Source organism: Rhinolophus sinicus, chromosome 3, assembly GCF_057876585.1.
Source record: "Rhinolophus sinicus isolate RSI-liver-muscle chromosome 3, RSI-T2T, whole genome shotgun sequence".
NCBI lineage: Eukaryota > Metazoa > Chordata > Mammalia > Chiroptera > Rhinolophidae > Rhinolophus > Rhinolophus sinicus.
In genome coordinates this window covers 197,462,393-197,482,634 of record NC_142503.1, presented here as the reverse complement: position 1 = coordinate 197,482,634, position 20,242 = coordinate 197,462,393, and the positions used below count along the sequence as shown (strand labels likewise).

At 53.3% G+C, this 20,242-nt stretch overlaps 1 protein-coding gene across 4 annotated transcripts in view; it reads right to left on the bottom strand.

Annotated features, from left to right (window-relative positions):
- Positions 1-17,045, bottom strand: part of HHIPL1 (HHIP like 1) — a 31,764-nt gene extending 14,719 nt beyond the window's left edge. Inside the window, exons 1-2 of one of the 4 annotated variants that reach the window (XM_074326943.2) lie at positions 16,852-17,045; positions 1,957-2,603 (exon numbers count right to left, since the gene is read on the bottom strand). In XM_074326943.2, the coding sequence (XP_074183044.2) occupies positions 1,957-2,507 (551 nt within the window). In that variant the 5' untranslated portion in view covers positions 2,508-2,603; positions 16,852-17,045. Of the gene's footprint in view, positions 1-1,956; positions 2,604-8,864; positions 9,261-9,311; positions 9,440-16,851 lie in introns of those variants that run through there. The other 3 variants (XM_074326944.2, XM_019751566.3, XM_088797480.1) reach the window with 3 other exon arrangements.
- Positions 17,046-20,242: the final 3,197 nt, after the last annotated feature.

The window sequence follows — 20,242 nt, the reverse complement described above, 5'->3', positions numbered from 1 at the left end:
CAGCAACCTCCATGACTGCCGGCCAGCTGGCTTCCGGTTCGGCTTTGCCAATGGAGAGTGGAAGGCAAGAGCCCCGTTTCCCTGGCTTCTGGCTCTGCCTCCAGGAGTAGTGGTTGCGGAGATGGCAACAGCGCTGGTGAGTGTGGACACCTGGGCTTCGGCCCAGACTTCTTGGTACCGGGAGTAGCAAACGCAGCAGCACAGACCTTGTCCCTTTGGTTCTCCAGCCCATGAGTGGCAACAGCCTCGTGCAGTTACTAATTTCTAGGTAACTTGACCTTCCCCTTTTCCTCTCCAGCTCTCCCAACACCTTTGTAGTCCACTCACTGTATTCAATTCCCTCTTACTGACGTGCTTAGGCTGGTTTAGACTTTCCAGGATGGGTCAGTGACTTACCAATCTCTTATCCATGCAGATAAGAAAAACCAAGATACAGAATGGTCAAGAGCTTGAACCCAGGACTTTGGGCCTTCGGAGCCAAGACTGGAAGCCTTTCCACGTGAGGCACACATGACTTGGTGAGCCATACGGAGCCCCAAACTCCAGGTCGTCCGAGGAGAGGACAGCTTAGACTGTGGGTTTGTCCACCTCCCATTGGTATCCCAGCCCTGGGAACAGAGACTGACAGCTGACTCAGGAAAGGATGACCACTCGTTCCTGGCCCTGTCCTGAGCCAGGCAGGCCTACTTCTCCCCCTACATGAGTCAAGTTCTAGGCTTGTACTTGTGAAGCCCCCACAGGACCCTCAATGAATGCTGACTCTAAAATATGTTCATTTGTATATTTTGTATTGCACCTTCAATCTTTATCAGGAATAAATTTTTAAGCGTCACTATTGAAGACACGTCCATTCTGTCCCTCTGTCTCCCCTCTGTGAGATCCATGTGACACACTTGGTCTCTCGTGGAGAACTGGTTGTGCAGCCTCATATAAGACCATGAGTGTTATGTTTTCTCCTTTTGCTCTGGCTGCCAGGAAGCTCATAGTCAAAATTACCGCTGCATGACAAGATCCACATTAGCTTAGCCAGCATGTTTGATTCCTTCTCCTTTTTATACTTTCAGTGTCAAGATTTTAGTTCCATCAAACACATGACGTATTGTTATTTGCCTATTTGCCCTCAGATCCAGTCGGTCCTGGCCCTCCCCCTACCTGTTCTCTACTTCAGAGGGCCAGTTCCAAAAAACTGCATTTCCCGTGCTTCTTTGCTAGCTAGATCCAGCCAATGACGGCATTGGCAAGAGACTGGAGTGCGGGAGAAAGGGAGAAGCCAGGGTATTTCTCCCCATATCTCTCTCTCTGCTTCAGGCAGTGTCTTGGCAATATAACAGCACCTCCCCCCTGGGTCTAGCTCCCCCTGCCCGGGCCCACCATGGTTCCAGCTTCCACTGAGTGGCTCCAGCTCTGGGGGCCTAGTCACCCTGCCTTCTCACTTTGTCCTCCAGCCCAAGAGGTAGAAGCAGCTTCCTTCAGCTATTAAACTCAAAGTTGCCTCACTTCTTCCGCAGGTTGCTCTGCCATCATTTGTAACACCTCAGTAACTAATTCCCATATCAAATTCTGCCTGTTGAATTATCTGGTACAGGATTTATTTTCCTGACAGACCAGGGTTCCAGCTCTGATGCTTCCTGGTTGTGTGACCTACCAGGTCACTTCACCTCTAAGCTGCCACGTCCTCATCTATAAAACGGGGAAGGTTATACTAATCTCACTCAGCTTTATGAGAACCAAATGAAACGGACCATCTGAACTTGATGGTCTGGACTTGATCCTGTGCTATCTGCTTGGCAGCTGTCCCTCCCCTGACCCCAGAACAGAACGTGGGGTTCAGCCCCTTCCCCAGGGTGATGTTCCAAACATTTAACAACCTGAGCGGCACACAGCATGAATTGACATGGTCATATTGGCCGCATTCCAGCCCTGCCCCCACCCAGCCCGGCTCCCCAGGGAGGCCACCTCTCAGACTCGTGGTCCACGGTGTTCCCGTCATCCTCCGAGACCCTGAACTCGCTGACGCGGATCCACTCGTCGAAGTCGACCCCCACCGAGTAGTAGACGTAGAGCTTGCCGTTATGCCGGAAGCGAGGGTGGAAGGCAACGCCCAGGAAGCCGCGCTCGTCGCCCTCCCACGGTGAGGTGAGCACCGCCAGGCTGATGTTCAGGAAGGGCTTCTCCAGCCGCGAGCGGTCGGGCAGGTAGGCCCACACCAGCCCCACCTGCTCAGCCACGAAAAAGCGGTGGGTGCCGTCCCGGGCATGGACCATGGCCACGGGGTTGCGCAGCCCATTGGCCACCTCCTCCAGGCACAGCTGCAGGCAGCCCTTGGCATCGGCCACCACACGGCCCAGGTTCGAGTTGAGGTTCTCGTTGACCAGCAGGCGCGGGAAGCAGTAGTCCGTGTCGTCCAGGGACAGGTAGCGGCAGAACTTGGCACGGTTGCCCTCCAGTGCCCAGAGTTCGCGGTCCGGTGAGAGGTGGCGGAACAGGCCCCGGCAGGTCTGCCACATGTCCAGGCAGTAGTCCTCGCAGAGCCCGGGCACCGTCCGCAGGGGCGTGGATGGGTCTTCTGCATCGTAGAGATGGGCCGCATAGGGCGAGCATTCCTGCAAAGAGAGGGACAGCTCAGGGATGCTTTGTGGTGGCACTTATCAGCTGTGTGACCTTGGGTAGGTCACCCCACCTCCTAGGACCTCAGGCTACTGATCTGTGAAATGGGAACAAGTCCATCTGTCTGTTAGCAGGATTAGTCGCAACTACAGCAGCAACTACAGCAGGCCTCAAGCCTCCTCGCTGGCATTCTTTTTCTCTTGCCTTAATGCTTCTGTTAGGACAAATAACCACAACTATTACTATGACTAATAACAACGACATCAGCAGCTACTCTTGAGCACCTGCTGTGTGCCAGGAGGGTCTGAGGTACTTATCTACTTTCTCTTTTAATGTGATGCCTCCTTTGCTTTGTTTAGCTCCCGGCTCAAGGGCCACCTCCTCAGAGTTTTTCCCTGACCACCTTCCACCACCTCCCTTTCCTCCTGGCCTCCAACTCAGCTTATAAAAGAAAAAAGCAACATCTAACATGACTTGATATTATAATAAAAATGAATGCATTTACATGGTTATTGTCTGTCTTCCTCAGGACATTAATTCCATGAGGGCAGGACTGTAGCCTGTCTTGGTCACTGCCCCACCCAGAGCCTAAGACAATGCCCAGCACATACACAGTAGGCTCTTGGTGAGTACTGAGGGAAATTGCTGAATAGTAACATGCCTGACCATCCCTTAATGGTGACTAAGTGCTCCTACCTCCGTTATTCACTTAATCCTCACAAGAGCCCATGGGGGGAGAGTGCTACAGATGGAGAGACTGCGGCAGCCCCCCCTCCCCCGGCTGTCATTCTGTGCCATTCAGACAGCTTGGAGGAGTCTGGGCTTGGTCGCAGGCTGAGCCCACTCTCCCCAGCACCACGGAGGCTGGCACCTGTATGTGTGCATGTGTGTCTTGATAACGCCCATGGCCTCACACCCCCCTGGATCCTCCTCTTCTTCATCCCTCGGGCACCTTGTTACAGCCTCTCCCAGGCAGAGGCCTAGGGCTGGCCCCTACTCTGTCAGCTACCAGAGCAGTTTTCCCATGAGATAAAGGAACCAGACCCCCTGGGGCACCTCTTCAGACCCTCTCAGCCTCAGTGGCCCCCATTCTAGCTCTGCTGGGCGCTAACTTCACAGGGTAAAAACCAACAGCCATGGCTCACCCCTTGCCTCCCACCAAGGGCTTCCCCATTCATGAGACACTGTGGACCCCATGCAGTGCCCATGATTTGGAATGTGCAGGAAGTAATACCTCTGGGGCAAGCCTTTGACCCCTGGGAGGAGGAAGCTGACAGCTGAATTGTTCTGCCTTCCTCCCTGCCCACGAACAGTCCTGATTCACAGTTCATATGGTTTCCTGGAAACGTGGGCCTGCAGGTTCAAGCATCACTCACATTTAGCAGTAGCCAGCTGGAAACTACATCCTCAACTGGGCTCTCCCTCCACCCATCACTCCAGCTTTCTGGTCGACTCATTCTAATAAGGAAATAGCCCACCAGCTTTGCCTTAGGTTCTGCTTTGGGAAACCCAGGTGGAGGCAACAAACCCGACCAGGCCTCTCCCAGCGTCAAGCCTCCAGCACCCACCCTCTGAGAGCTGAGAGCCCACCCCACCTCCCATCTCCCCCTAGCCTGACAGCCAACACAGACGTATCCAGATACTCACTGACGCCTGATCCACTCTGCCCACAGCTTCCCCATAGCTCTGCCATCATTTTCACCTCTGAACCTTAGCATGCACTGTTCCCTTTGCAGGCATGCTCTTCCCTTGTAGACAGAATTCTATTCAGCCTTAAATAATAACCATGGCCTTTGGAGCATAGTAATAACAGTAATAGCTCCTGGGCATTCGGGCAGACTGTGGGCCAGGACCAGGCTGGGTGCTCTAGTGAATCTGAATTTCCTCCTTGAGGCATCTGCAGGCAAGAGGTGTACACAGATGGGGAAGCAGAGACTCAGAGAAGGAAGCCACTGACCAAGGTCACAAGCCAGAGTGGACAGGCTTGGGTTGGCAGGCAGGAGGAAGGGAGAAGCAGAGTATTTCCCAGCTCCACTGGCTGGCTGCTAACTACCCAGCCCCTGGCACCATCTTACTTGCACCTCCCTGCCCAGGGCACAGTCCTCAGCTCCCCAGGCTCTCTAAAGACCTCCCTTGGTCGGAGCCCCTGACAAGAGCAGATATAATTACTTCTGTCTGTGTCTGACACACACACCGCTCCATCACGAGCTCACCCAGCCAAGGCCAGCTCTGACTCAGCTATGGGCCCTGGAGGCCTCAGGGGCTGCTCTTCCCGCAGGAGGGGAGGTGCTGACAGCCGTGTGTTCCCCCCTCACAGGCAGGGCCCGGCCAGGTTCCAACAGGAGGCCTCCAGCACAGCAGTGGCAGACTGCCCTTTTGGCTGTGTTCTCAGGCTCCAGGCCAGGGGCTACTCCCTCCCGTTACATGATTGTGGCTTTTGGTCACACCACAGCCTGTCTTCCTGGCCCCGCCACTGCTACTGTGGAGCCGAGGGCCACTTGGTGATACGCACTTAGAGGTTCAGTCACTGTCCCAGGCCCAGACGGGGATACCACATTTCACACACTCCGCTCTGCTGACAAGCAGCCAGACGGCCGGGCCTGGCCTCTGTACAGTGCCACTTCTCCCCCCACGGTCCCCCGAGAGCCTCCTGTGGTCCAGCCAATGGCTGTGGGAGGACCAGGGGGAGTCTGTGTGCACACATGCTTCATTTACTCTCCGTGTGGTAGGGTCACTGTGACTCCTATTGTATAGATGAGAAACTGACGCGTAAGGGTCACAAGTCAAGAAGTGGCCAAGCCTGGCTCAGACACAGGCCTCTGACGTCCAGACCAGGGCTCTTTCTACATGAGTCAGCAATGTCTCATCCCACAACTGTTTACTGGGCACTGACTGTGTGCCAGGCACCACCCTTGACTCAGAGACACAGTGGGGAGCAGAACAGACTTCTAGAAACCAATCTGAGTGCCCTCCATTCACCAAAGCGCAGACTAAAACTGGAGAGGGAGTAACGAGGGTCTCTAGGGAGACAGGGAAGTCCAGCACCCACGCATCGAAACACTGGATCTGGAAGGCCCTTGCTCTTGGCCGACGTACTTCCACTGACACACAGTGCAAACCTGGTGCCCAGACCTGGGTCGTCCAGAAGCAGGAAATGACTAGGGGTGCAGGGATTGCTACTGACAAGGAGGACGGTCAGAAGGTAGCCAGTGGGGGCAAGTGGCAGAAAACCCAGAATCGTAGTGCTCAGCTGCCTGGGCCATTCCACCCAGGAGCAAACAGCCTGCCCCCCTCACTGCCCCAAGGCTGCCACCGTGCAGTCACTGATACTCCTGACGCATGGTCCTGAGTCCGGAAGGCTTCTTATGTCCACCACCCATTCTTTAGGAAGACCGAGGCCTTGCGCACAGTGTTCTCTTGTAAGATGTTCCTGCCCCACCCACTTCTGCATCTGGAAAACTCCTATTCCTGACTCAAGTCCCAACGCAAAAGTCTCTTCTTACTTCTCCATTCTTCCAGGGCCCTGACTCCTCCCTGGCCCTTGTAGATGCTTTCACAGCCTTCTGTCCATATCTCCGACATAACACTCACCAAACTGTTATTCTGTAGCTAGTCGGGTGAACTCTCCACTTCTGCTGTCACATCACCATTGCCAGAGATGGCTCAGCTGGTCTGCTTAGCTAGGACTTAATTATCTCTATGCATGTATGTCTATCCCCCTGACTATGGGACCCAGGGCTCAGCACACAGTGGGGCTTCAAGAGGGCAGGCAATATAGCAAAGTGATTAAGAGAAGGGCTTTGGAGTCAGAGCACACTAGAGACTGAATCTACCATTTCCTGTGTGACCCTGGGCAAATTCCCTAACCTCTCTATGCCTATGTCCTCATCTGTAAAAGGGGACAGGAATTCCAACTTCATAAAATTTATGCATATGCTACTTTGTTCAGTAAATGCTCAAACAATATAGGCTATCAAAACTAATAATAATAATAATAATAATAATAATAATAGTAACTCAATGTTCCTTCCTCCAGGAAGCCTTCCCTGACATTTCCAGGGAAAGTGTGGCCTTTCCAAGAAAGCCCCAAGAAAGGGTCTGAAGGATCCAGGAAAGTCAATCACCCTCTGGCTAAGGAGCTATTCTGGGCATCTGGAAGAGCTGTGGGTGCCAGATGGGGGCAGGTTCTGGAGGGGACTGTGGGTGCAGTCATGTTTTCATGGTCTCTCTTTCCTGTCTGGAGTCCATCTCCCCAAGGCAGATGTGAATGCCTGAATGCCTTCTGCCTTTCACTAAACCTTGTAAATAAGGTACCTCGGCAACCTCCCCTGGTGGTGGAAATCAGGAGGAGCTGAACCCAGACACAGCCTTGGCTCACAGAGTACACTCATCTGTCCAGCCTCTCTCCCAGCCTCCCACAAGGCCCCTCCAGGGAAACCATGATCCAGTCTCCGCTGCCCTCTCCAAGTTCACTCCAGACATGAGGTCACTCGCAGAAAAACCTGGGGTGAGATGCTAGCAGCCATTCCACTGCTTGTTGCTCAAAGCCAGGCGGTACTGGGAAGGTTCCCAAGAAAATAGGGGACCTCTTGCCAGCGGAGGTAGCAGGACTGACCCTTTCCTTCCTCCTCCTCAGACCTGCTGAGCTTGCCACATACTAAGTGCTCAATCAACAAATGTGGATTGAATGCATGAATCCTGCTATGTGATCAGGGGTGGGAAGGCCGCAGGACCTGGCCCCAAGGAACCCCTCAGGCATGTGAGGGAGGCAGACGTTTGACCAGACCATTCTAGCTCCTCTGAGATGCACAGTGGGGCCTCAGCAGAGTCTACCAAAGGCAAGCACCCCCCATCCTTTGCATTCTGGAGCTCCCCAGGGCCCCCCATCTGCTCCCAACCCCTCTTATTTCCCACCCAGATGGTCTGCTCACATTAGCAATGAGTGCAGTCCAATTGCCCACACCATGGCCACCACTGGGCTATGTGACCCACAAGCAAGTCCCTGCCTCTCTAGGCTTTCACTGAATCAGCCTCTCGGCCTGGCTCGGTCCCCACCCAGGGCTGGGCAGCTAGTGGGGGCCAAGGAGGCAGCAGAGAAATCCAACTGGAATTGTCCATTGAGCCCCTTGTATATGTCATTTAGCCTGTGTGGCAACCCTGGGGGCAGCTAAGATTGCCCCCATTTTAAGGATGATGCAACTAAAGTGCAGCGGTGACCTGCGCAGGGTCACACAGCCAGGAAGTGGCAGAGCCAGGATCAAATCCTAGTTTGTCTGATTCTAAGCCAGTTCTCCTGCCCCGCCCACAGCACCTGCCCTGCTGGCTGAAGGCTGGGACACTGCGCTGACCCTGCAGGACATCTCTAGCTCCAAGTCCTCTCACTGCCCAGGTGCTGGGACAAGGCCAACCTTAGGGCTTAACAGCCTTGACCCTTACCCACCCGGTTCCCGTCAGCCATTCGGAATCAGACCCACACAGGAAGAAAATGAACAGCTAAGGCACAACCTCGTGTTAAGAGAAGCTGGGGCTCCATCCTCAGAAGGGAGATGGGGACAGATAGGTTTCACCAAAAAGTCACTCAGGTGGTCTTGAAAGATGAGTGAGCCTCTGCTTGGTTGGGGCACCATTCTCGGGAGAGGCCACAGCACCAGCAGAGGTGGGGCCCAAAGCTGCCTGGGCATCCCAGGCCTGGGGCTCACCCAAGGTCTGAGAGTCCGGGATGGGCTCTGACACTGCTCCCTGGGGGCAGTGGAAGGACCCTCATTGGGAGCACTGTCCCCTCCAAGCCCCCCTGCAAACCCAAGGCCAGTACATTGACCATGCCCTCGGCAGGCCCTTGGGCTCCCACTTCCCCTGGGACAACGCCAGGGAGCGCTGAGAGGAACAAAGGCTTCCCACCCTGGTTCCCCGACAATTGGGGGCGGGCTCCCTGGGACGGGGCACTGGAAGATCCCCGGACAGAGGAGCCCCTAAATGCCGAGGGAGTGATGACAGCATCCGTTCGGACTCCTGCTTCAGGAGGGTAAACTGAGGCCCACAGAAGGCCCAAGTCACAAAGCCAGTGAATGGCAAAGCCCTGGCCCTCCCAGGATGCCTGTCCTCCCGCTCTGGGTCGAATTACTCCCGCTGGGGGCTCGGGGTCCAAAGCCCACTGCCTACCCATAATCCTCGCCCAATGGTATTGCCACCGCCGCCGCCCACGGCTGGGCGAACGGGTCCCAGGCGCGCGCCCTACCGCCGCCCGCGCGCCCGCTCACCTGGCACAGCAGGTCGAGCGCGTAGCCAGCGCACGAGGCCCACAAGCCGGCGTCCACGCGCGCCGCCAGGGCCCCAAAGCGGCCGGCCAGCGCCGCGTCCTGCTCTGGAGCGCAGCAGCCGAAGGCCGAGTACTGCGCGCAGAAGCGCAGCGGCTGCGGAGGCCGGAAGGGCGGCCTGAAGTCCAGGCACTGCGGGTGCGTCGCTGCCCGGAGCACCCGCAGAGCCAGCAGCGCCAGCAGCGCTCCGGCCCCGGCCCCGGCTCCGGCTCGCCCGCCCGCCATGCCGCCGCCGCCCCGCTCCGCCCCGGCCCCAGGGGAGCTGTCGGCCGCGCCCTGAGCGCCCGCCTCCCGCCTCGCCGGCACCCTCCCTGGGCGATCGCTGAGCGGGCAAGGGGGGGCCACCCAGCAGGGCCTCGAGTTTGGGGACCTGCCCTGCAAGATAGTCACCTCTGGTGCGGGACGCCCTGGTGGGGCTGAAGAAGGAGGAGGGGCACGGAACAGAACTCGAACACCGCACAACCTCTGTTCCGGCTGCGCTGGTCTGGCAGCGTCTTCCTCCTAGACCCAGAGCCTTTCCAAGGACAACGGCAGTGGGCCTGCCTCCTGGGGTCCCTGGTGCGGGCTGTTTCCCCGTGCTGCCTGGGACACAGCTTCCTCCCTCAGGCGCTATTTAGCCCAGGAGCCCCGGGAGGGAGGCTTGGACTCTGGGGTTCCAGTCCTACCTCTAACCAGGCGGGGGGGGGGGGGGGGGGGGGGTAGGGAGGGGTAACAATAGAGATGATGGCTGGGAATTCTCACGAAATCACCTAAAAATGGGGGTGCAGCCATACAAAGGGCAGGCATTGTTGCTCGGGGAATCACAAGTAGAAGTGAAACCTCGGCGGGGGTGTGGGGAGGGAGGCTGGGGCAGCCTCCAGAGTCCACTCTTGGACCCCACCCCAAGCTTCTCCCCTTTCTTCCCTCTTGAGCCAGCAGATTCTGCTACAGCCCAGGACGGCTGGGCCTGCTCCCCCCCACACTGCATGCCTCCTGGGTGGGCCTGCAGCTCTCCATCCTGCAGCTCCTGGCCCAGCTTCTGCCCTATACCATTCCCCTGGATTGTGGGTCCCTTTATACAGATGACGGAACACAGGGCAGTCAGGAGCTCGCCCAGCTCACACAGCAAGCTGGTACTTGAGAACACAAGCATCTCCATTTCTGTTCTGATACATAAGGAGCTTGGAAGCCGTCACACCTCTCTGCCAATAGGAAAAAAGCTGAACAAACTGAAAATCAATGACTTTTCTTAGACCAGTTAGAGAACTGAGTTCTGAGGGTCCACCAATACCCTCAAACCTGGAGAGACAAACAAATCCAGTCTCAGTCGAGATCTGCTCCTCAGGAGAAGAAGTTGCTGGAGCCATAAACTGGTAGGATGGCTGAAATGGGAGTTTTGATGAATTGCTGGGGGCTGAGTGTGCACTAGTATGAGACTGAGAAACTCGGGGGATAGGGATTCACAGTCCAAAGGAGGGGGGCAAAATTTTGTGATTTTTACCTCCAGGATCACCCCCCCCCCCCAAGGCCTCCTCATGGCTCTTGCAGGGGGAGAGAGAAAGTCATCATTGTGAAATATACCCACAGCCTTCTCCATAGCAAAGGCAACTCTCCAGGGGAAATGGCTTTACCAGAACCTGTCCACCCTGAGGGAAGGCATTTCCCCAAATCCAGCCCCCTCTAATCTTCCTGTCTTACCTAAGGGAGGGAAACTAAGAAACACTAGTGACTGTCACAGCCCAGGGACATATGGTTATGGAACATTTCTCCTCCCAACTCCTTACTACCACCTCAACAGGCCTCTAGTATAGTAACAGGGTTACAGCCCCAAGAGCTACAAGACACACACTCTATCTAAGGTGGGGTTCTTAGGAAATCTCAAAGAGAATGGGGAAAAGGAGGACAGCGGAGGAATTTGCAGCCACTAGCTCCTACAGCTGCAGCAGAGATTAAACACGAGCAATCCCTAGCCAGATCACATAAATTTTCACCCTAACAGTCTATCTATTTCAATTCCTGTTGCCCAGTACATCATGTCTGGCTTTCAAGAAAAAGTTACGTGGCATGCTAAATGACAAGAAAAAACACAGTCTGACGGGGAAACATCATCAGAGCTGGACTCAGGGGAAGACACAGAATTTGGAACTATCAGGCAGGGAATTGAAAATAACTATGATTAATATGTTAAGGGCTCTAGTGGAAAAAGTCGACAACATGCAAAAACAGATGCGCAGTGTCATCAGAGAGATGGAAACTTTAAGAAAAAAATAAAAAGAAATGGTAGAAATCAAACACACTGTAACAGAAATGAAGAATGCCTTTGGGGGTGGCCGGTTAGCTCAGTTGGTTAGAGCGCAGTGCTCTTAACAGCAAGGTTGCCGGTTCGATCCCCGCATGGGCCACTGTGGGCTGTGCCCTCCACAACTAGATTGAAACAACTACGTGACTTGGAGCTGATGGGTCCTGGAAAAACACACTTAAATAAATAAAACTTTTTTTAAAATAATGCCTTTGATGAGTCCATCAGTAGGCTGGACATGACCAAGGGGAAAATCAGTGAACTTGAAGATACGTCAATAGAAACTTCCCAAATTAATTGACAAAGGGGGGGGGGGGGGAGTTAAAAAAACAAACAACAGAACATCCAAGAAGTGTGGCACAATTTCAAAGGTCATAACATCTGTGTGATTGGAAAACCAGAAAGAGAGAATGGAGCAGAACTATTTGAAGTAATAACGGCTGAGAATTTTCTAAAATGAATGACAAATACCAAACAACAGATCCAGGAGTCTAAGACCACATAAAGCAAAATAAATACACCCACCTCCCCACACACACACACAAATCTACAGCTAGGCATATCATATTCAAACTGCAGAAAACTGAAGTCAGAGAAGATCTTGAAAGAAGCCAGAGGGAGAAAAAACACCTCACCAACAGAGGAACAAAGAGAAGAATGGCAGCAAACTTCTTAGAAACCATGTAGGCAGGAACAGAGTACAGCCAAGTATTTAAAGTGGTGGGGGGAAAAAAGCCATCAACCTAGAATTCTATACCTGACAAAATTATCCTTCAAGAGTAAAGGAGAAAACAAAGACTTTCTCAGAAAAACAAAAACTGAGGAATTCATCACCAGCAGACCTGCCCTACAAAAAAAAAAAAAATGTTAAAAGAAGTTCTTTGAGGAGAAGGAAAATGATATAGGCCAGAAACTCAGTATATTGGATGATTCTAGCATATGGGTAAGTGAAATTAATGACAAAGATGCCATAAGGGGTGGGAGGAAGGAATTGGGAATACCCTGTGATACATTAGCTGCACCACACAGGAAATGGAAGTGTTATTTGAAGATGGACTTATGTTAGTTAAAAGTGTATATTTCTGGGGCCGGCCCGCTGGCTCAGGTGGTTGGAGCTCTGTGCCCCTAACACCAAAAGCTGCCGGTTCAATTCCCACATGGGCCAGTGGGCTCTCAACCACAAGGTTGCTGGTTCGATTCCTCAACTCCCACAAGAGATGGTGGGCTGTGCCCCCTGCAACTAACAATGGCAACTGGACCTGGAGCTGAGCTGCACCCTCCACAGCTAAGACTGAAAGGACAACTTGAAGCTGAACGGCACCCTCCACAACTAAGATTGAAAGGACAACAACTTGACTTGGAAAACAGTCTTGGAAGTACACACTGTTCCCCAATAAAGTCCTGTTCCCCTTCCCCAATGAAATCTTTTTTTTTAAGTGTATATTTCCTCTGTACTATTCGCTCAAAATTTTCTGTAAATGTAAAGTTGTTCTAAAATAAAGTCTATTAATAAAAAAATTACAGCATAAACAAAATGTAAATTGCATTTGCCAGAGCAACCACTAAAATAACTTTTAAAAGAAGTATAATTGGGCAAGCCAAGTGGCTTAGGTGGTTGGAGCGTGGTGCTAATAACACCAAGGTTGCCAGTTCGATCCCTGCATGGGCCACTGTGATCTGTACCCTCCTTAAAAAGAAATTAAAAATAAATAAATAAATAAAAGACATACTCGTAGACTGTCAGAGTGGATAAAAAACAAGGCCCTACTATAGGTTGTTTACAAGAAATCACTTTAAATATGACGACTCAGGTTAAAAATAAATGGATGAAGGGGCTGGCCTGGTGGCTCAGGCGGTTAGAGCTCCGTACTCCTAACTCTGAAGGCTGCGGGTTCGATTCCCACATGGGCCAGTGGGCTCTCAACCACAAGGTTGCCAGTTCAACTCCACGAGTCCCGCAAGGGATGGTGGGCTCCGCCGCCTGCTACTAAGATTGAACTGGCACCTTGAGCTGAGCTGCCTCCCAGATGGCTCAGTTGGTTGGAGTGCGGGCTCTCAACCATAAGGTTGCCGGTTCGACTCCTGCATGGGATGGTGGGCTGCGCCCCCTGCAACTAGCAATGGCAACTGGACCTGGAACTGAGCTGCACCCTCCACAACTAAGACTGAAAGGACAACAACTTGAAGCTGAACGGCACCCTCCACAACTAAGATTGAAACAACTTGACTTGGGGGAAAAAAAAAAGTCCTGGAAGTACACACTGTTAAAAAAAAAAAGTAAAATTAAAAAATTAAATAAAAAAAAAAAGGGATGGAGAACGACACATCATGTTACCACTAAAAAGAAACCTGGAGTAGCTATATTAATTTCAGACAAAACAAACTTCAGTAATAGAAGCCAGAATGGAGTCCTCTAATCCCTACTGGCTGTTGAACCCCGAGGATAAGGTGTCTGGCACATGCTGGGCATTTTATTGTTTTTATGAACAAATAAGCACATGGATGGACAAAAGGATGAAGGAATGGGTGAGTGGATGAATGAATAAATGAACGAATGCTCTGACTTTACTAGCAGGGCCTGAGCTCCTGCCATAGCCTGTAGCCACAGGCTAGATGGCCTGGACAATTTCACCAAATGCCTCTGGAGCCGGGGATGTTTATGGGAAGGTGGGGGAAGGACAGTGTCAGCAGCAGGGACAAAGCTGATCATTTGAGCTGATGTACCCTCAAGCCCTGTCTGATGGAAACAGCCACGGAAGCCAGTCCTGTGGCTGAGAAAACCTCCGGATTTGCTTCCCCAAACATTGGCTTTGTGCTGTCAGCAGATGATTCAGGGCTCACAAAGGCTGCCTTCTCGCCCATCCAGGCCCCGCCTGGCACAAGGTGGACACCCAGCCCTGCTGTAATCTCCCCTCCCTGACCCCATGCAGGACCCTCCCCCAAATCTCAACCCCAGTTTCCATACCTCTTGAGTGAGGGTGGGGAAGAGGTAAGACCAGGCCACTGCTGGCCGCTCTGGGTCCCAGCCCATTGGTTCTGAAGGTCTAGGAGCACTGCCCACATTTCCAGGAGCCCAGTGGGCACCATCGGCTGCCAGAACTAGGTCAGGCAGGCCAGTACAACATCCAAAGCCTCTTCCGGCCAGACTGGGTCAGTGTGGGCAGCCATGCATCGGCTCCTGCAGACCAGACATCTGCTAATTACACGGTCATTAGTTTCTTGTCCAGAATGAGGAGGAAAGAAGGCCATGGGGCAGCCTGTTTACCCACTGGGCCACCTGACTCCCTGTCTCAGGGTAGCAGCCCTGGCCTCCTAGGCCACTCAGCCACAGCCAGAGAATGTGCTAGGAGTCGTCTCATGCGCTGGGGTGTGAGTTTGTCATCACTCTGCCACCCTGGCAGCCTGACTACCTGTGTGATGGGGCTCACGGCCAGGCAAGGGGCCTGGGGCCACCTTTTGCAGACATTTTACACCTACAGAAAATTATAAAGAAGAGAAGAAAGAACACCCAAGAACACACCACCAGACTTCAGCCACGTGAATACTTGATTACATCTGCTTCAGATGTCTTAAATCTGTTTTGAAACATGAGGAACTGTGAGCCACAGTGTGAGGCAATGTGGGTTAGCAATCCAGAGCACTGGGTTTGCGTCCCAGCTCTGCAACTTGCTAACTGGCCCAGCTGTTCCGGGGGATTCCAATTTCAAATGCTGTCTCCAGACATTTCCCACGCTCTGTTCTGTAGGGTATGGGTTTTGGGTGTTTTCATCAGGGGCTAGGGCTACATAGGGTGCCACAGTCAGGTAAGTTTGAGAAATACCATGTTCCAAGCCCCTGCTGAAGATTCAAGATGCACCTCTTTGCTAAAGGCTCTTAGAAGTCCTGCAGCCAAAGCCTGGTTCATTTATTCGCTCTTATAAGTCTTCCAATTTTCCCAGCACACCTTTTAACACTATTCTAATCTGTTGCCTTGATACACATCTAAGCCAGGACCCTCACCTCTCTGTTTCCTTATCTGTAAAAAGGAATGGCATCTCACCCTGGCAGGCCTGGAGAAGAGTTAGGTGGGAAATGTAATGGAAGGGCCCCCCCACCAAGAGGTCTGACCAATGTTGCCCCCACCCCGAACCCCTCTAGGGCAGAGGCACCTCCACCTCCAGCCCCAAATAGAGGCTCACCCAGGCTCTTGCTCAGAAGCCCAGGGGAAGACATTTGCCCACCCTGAGCCCCTGAGCACACTTCCCTTAGAGGGGCCCGTGGCTGGGAGATTTTTCAGAAGCTGACCAAGTCCTCTTGGGGAGTCCTTCTGGGGAGCCCAGCACAGCCTCCCTTCCCTCATCCCCCAGTCCCCTGAGGAAAAAATGCCAGCTTTGCTCTTATCCTGCTAGGCTCCCAGAAGTGAGAGCTATAGCCTTGCTCCAGGACAGGACCTAATGCCAACACCACGCTCAGATTTTCCTTCCCCAGTACTCAGAAAGAACCAGCCCTTCTGACACCTCGATTTCAGATTTGTAGTTTCTGGAACCACAAAAGAATAAGTTTCTCTTGTTTGAGTCACCCAGTCTGTGGTACTTTGTTATGGCAGTCCTAACAAACTGAGACAGGACCTATTGTACCCAGGAGCCCCAGCTCCCTGCTCCCCACCATCCTGCCCACTTAGTAGCAGTGATTTTGGCCAGTCTCTTCTCCTCCACTACCTACCCTGACTCCTACTCACACCCTCCAGTGCATATTACTTTTATCTCACTTGGTCCTCATAGCAACCTTCCAGGGTGGGTATTACTATTAACCCCATTTTACAGATGGTGAAACTGAGGCTCAGAGATGTGGAGAATGGCTGACCAGTCAGATGTATCTGATTAGAACACCCCAATGCAAGGGCATGAGATGCCTATCACTAAGGCATTTCTGAAGAGACCAGACAGCAGGAAGTAGGGGTAGAGGATGTGACACAGTGAATTGTGGGTACTGTGAATGGCCAGAGGCTTTGGGCAATAGGGCCTCCTCTCTATTGTTACAAACAGCCACCTGCCCAGTGTGTGGTAGGTGAGTGCTGCTTCGGCCAGGGCTTGTACCCCGTGGCCTCAAAATCCCACCCATTGCTTAGAATCCAGAAACTGGACTCTGAGCTCACTGGGATCTGAAACCATGGCCCTGGGCACCCAGGAGGCGCTCAGCCAATCCTAGACATTCTACAGACACCTAAAAGATCACCTCAGGAGGAAGAGGTTAAACCAGGCAGATAGATTTCAGTCCACGGAGAGAGGGTCTTTCCCAATTACGAGTTGGCCCGTTAAGGGGTAAGCACACCATCACTGGAGGTATACAAGCAGGTCCTGGGCAGCTCCTGTCAGCGCTGCTGTACCTGGGAGAACATTTGGTCACTTCCAAGTTCCTTTCTGTCATTGAATGTCCATGAATACTTAAATCTTTCATGTATTTTTAAGTATAGGCAATACGTCTATGTCATTAAAAAAATCCAAAAACACAAAACTAAACCCCGTGATGAGAGCTCCTTCCAGCCTACGCCCCCAGCCCCCCGATTCTGCTTCCAGAAAGTGCAGAAGATTCCAGGTTCTCGCGTGATCTTCCACAGTCTATGCAGGCACTCTATTTTTAAACGAATACACGGTCATGTTATTTTTCACTTACGGTCCGCCTCTTGCTTGTTTCCCTGACAATGGATTTTCAGCAGCAGCCTGATGATATGGGACTGTCCCCTCCAGGTGTCCACATGTATAACATGGTGGTGACGCCCACATTACAGGGCTGTTGGGAGACGACGTTTCCCTGTTGGGAGACGACGTTTCCCTGTTGGCACCCAGAGAAGCTCCTGGCACCGGTCTGGGTCACGAGAAAGGTCCTACGTAGTTCAATGGATGTCAGGGAGTGAGCCCGCCCCTGCCCTTGTGGACGCAACAACTCTTCAGGCCACCAGGGGGCTCCATGGAGCTGCCTCAGCCTGCTGGTGGCCCCGCGATGTCCAGAGGTGATCAGGTCAAAGCCGGAGGATCCTCAGGGGGAGGGAGAAAAGCACGTGGGCTGGACTTCTGCGTTTTGTATTTCCAGACAGTGCTTCTTCCTCCATCCTCCTTGTCCGGAATATGGGGACAAGAAGCTGATGTCACCTGTGACCCCACACACCTCTCCTGAAAAGAATAAAAAGTTTAAAGCAATCTTTGTCGTACTTTTCATTCAGAGAAGACAGAGAGAAAGAGGTTGTCCTACACGCGGAGCCACACGCTCACCTGCCCCACTCACCCCATGCCCTCAGCACCTGGGCCCAGCCTGCCTTAGCGAAACTCGCTGGGGGACCTCATGTCCTCTGCTCTGTCCATTTGCCTGTCCCCTGCTCATACTGGTGCCTCTGTCTGGGGTGCCCTTGTCCTTCCCCACCCTATGTCTGCACAGTCATCCCTTTCGGGCAGCCTGCAGGCCAGCACCCATCCTGTTGGGAGCCCACAGGGCCAGCTCTGGCCTGACACAGATACCAGACGCCCCCATCCTGAAGCTGCAGACTTGGCCTGCAAGCCCAGAGCTCAGACAGCTGGGTGGGCCATGTCCCAGAGGCCTGCAGTGGTCTTGGGCAGTTTCCACCTCTTTCCGTTGGTCCCACCTGACAGGACAGACCAGAACAGGATGGAGCTGGGACAGGAGCAGGGAAGCTGGGAAGCTGGGAAGACAGGAACCTGTTTGGCAGGCTCCTCTGCGGCCTCTCAGCTCCGTGGGAACCAGGAGGCTCAGGGATCACAAACACAGAGACCGGGACCGCCCAGCTGCTTCACCAGCCCAGAGCCAGTGCCCACTGGGGCCCAGGACTGTCCGAGCCACAGCTGCGTTCAGTTACCACACTTGAGGCCAGCTATCCCAGAGTCAGAATCACCTGTAAAGTCGGTCGTGGTGAGCCCACGTCTCCTCCCGCATCAGGACAGACAGCTGCACCAGCTGGAGGGATGAGGATACAGACATTTACTGAGCGCCGACGTGGGCCACCATAGTTCTAGCACACTTAGTCCTCACAGCGGAGAAACAGGTGAAGTCACTTGTCCAGGGCCACACAGGGAGGATTTGAGCCCCGCAGACTGGGCCCAGGTCCATGCTCTTAACCAGCAAGACACACGGCCTTTTGGAGTAGGGCTGCTTAGCTTGGGGAGAGAGCAGGGGGCTGTGCTTTATACATTGAGTGCCTCTGGTTGAATTTTCAGGCTTTCCACTCATCTCCACTGTGTGCATCACCAAATGCTTCCAGGAGCAGATGGGTTGGAGTTTCTGCCTGAGCCTAGGATATGATGGAGGGTGGGGGGACAGACCCAGCCTCACATCTTTAGCATAGTCCTGGGGCCAGCTGGGACCTGACTAATTATGGGCCCTGGCCAGGCACTTGGCTCCAATGATGCAGTCACCCAGACCTGCCTGCCTGGACCACTGCCCTCAGTAATAATAATAATTATAACTATTATTACTATTCTATTGTGATGATGGTAATACCTGTGGGAGGCAGTTTGGCGTTGTGGTGAGAAGACCAGACTCTGTGTCAGGCAGACCTGACACACCTTGGCTGCAGGACCTGAGGCCAGCGACTTGACCTTCTGTGCCTCAGTTTCCTCCTCTGCAAAATGGGCTGAGGTTGCATCAATTTCCAGCGGCAGGGATGGAATCCTGGCCAGCGCAGGGAAGACGGGACCTGAGCTGCAGCCACAGAAAGCAGGCCACTGCATGCTTTTAGGGTGAACGCACAGTGTCCCACAGAACCCACAGTCCAAAATTCCTGCCCCTGTAATACCTGTCAGTCATCAGCTGATGAGGGTTTCAGGTCCTGGGATGACAGCCCTCAGCTAAGTGGCTTATGCACTTCGTCCTGGAGGCACCCTGCAATGTCACTAGGTTGGGGACTGTTCTCTCTCCGGCCTCCTCTCTGCCATGGAGAAATGAATTTGCTGGGCTCTACACTTTAGAGCTAGGGTGACCGAGGCACACAGGAGGCCAGGGGCTTGCTCCAGGCCTGAGAGGGGGCTGAAGGTCGGGGTTCAAGCAGGGGTTCTCAATTTGGCCTCCTCTGTGTAGTGCCTGAACTAGGCTCCTGAGGAATAGGACACGGATTGTGGCTGGAAACACGACCGTGGGGGAGCAAGGGAGTCGCGTGGCTTACAGAGGCCATTCGCATTCACAGGCCAGCTGCTCCAGCCTCCACCTGCCTTCTCTCCTCAGATCCCAGGATGGATGCACAGGGGACAGGGAGTTGGTTAGCCTAGACACTGTGTCACCAAGTTTGCATATGTCCTGTCCCCACAGGGTGCGAGGTGGGGGAGGTCGGTGCTACTGCTACTCCATCCACAGATGAGGAGAAATGCAAGCGGTGAAGCAATTGCTCAGGCCACACAGCTGATTGGAGGCAGGGCTGCACTGAATGCAGGGTGGGGTGTCCCCAGATCCTTGTCTCATCTCACCTTGTCTCATCTCACACTGCAGGGAGCCACTGCCCAAAATGGGTGAGCGGAGCAAGGTGGAGAGTCAGCTCTGGGCTCTCAATGGGGCTCTGCAAGAACTTGGCACCCCCGGCCCTTCAGAATTTCCACTCTCACCTGCAGGGCTGGGTAACTCAGCCGCCTCACTAGGCTGCCAAGTGGATCGAAGACAATGTGAGGCGTGCCCATCTCGTGCAGCAGGTACTCGATAAAAGTAAGTTTCCATCTTCCTTTCCCTTGAAAATAAAGTGGTGTCCCTCTCCCAGACAAAATATGTACATTTTAACACAAGCCCTTTTCTTAAGAGGGGCATGAGTGATGGTGGAATTCAATGCGTGTCAGGCTGGGCAGCAGCTAGGGAAAGTCTCCGTGTTCCTCAGATCACATGAGCAGAGCCTGCTGCCACTTGTGGCACGCCAGGGTTCTCTGCCCTCCTCCCCCGCCAACCGTGGCTATCATAATCTCAAAGGCATCACTTCCAAAAATCACCCAAATTCTCCTGGGCTGAGCTCATTTCACAAGCTTGAGCTAATGGAGAAGGATTTCCCTGGACTCATCACACCTTAAGGAATTGTGGT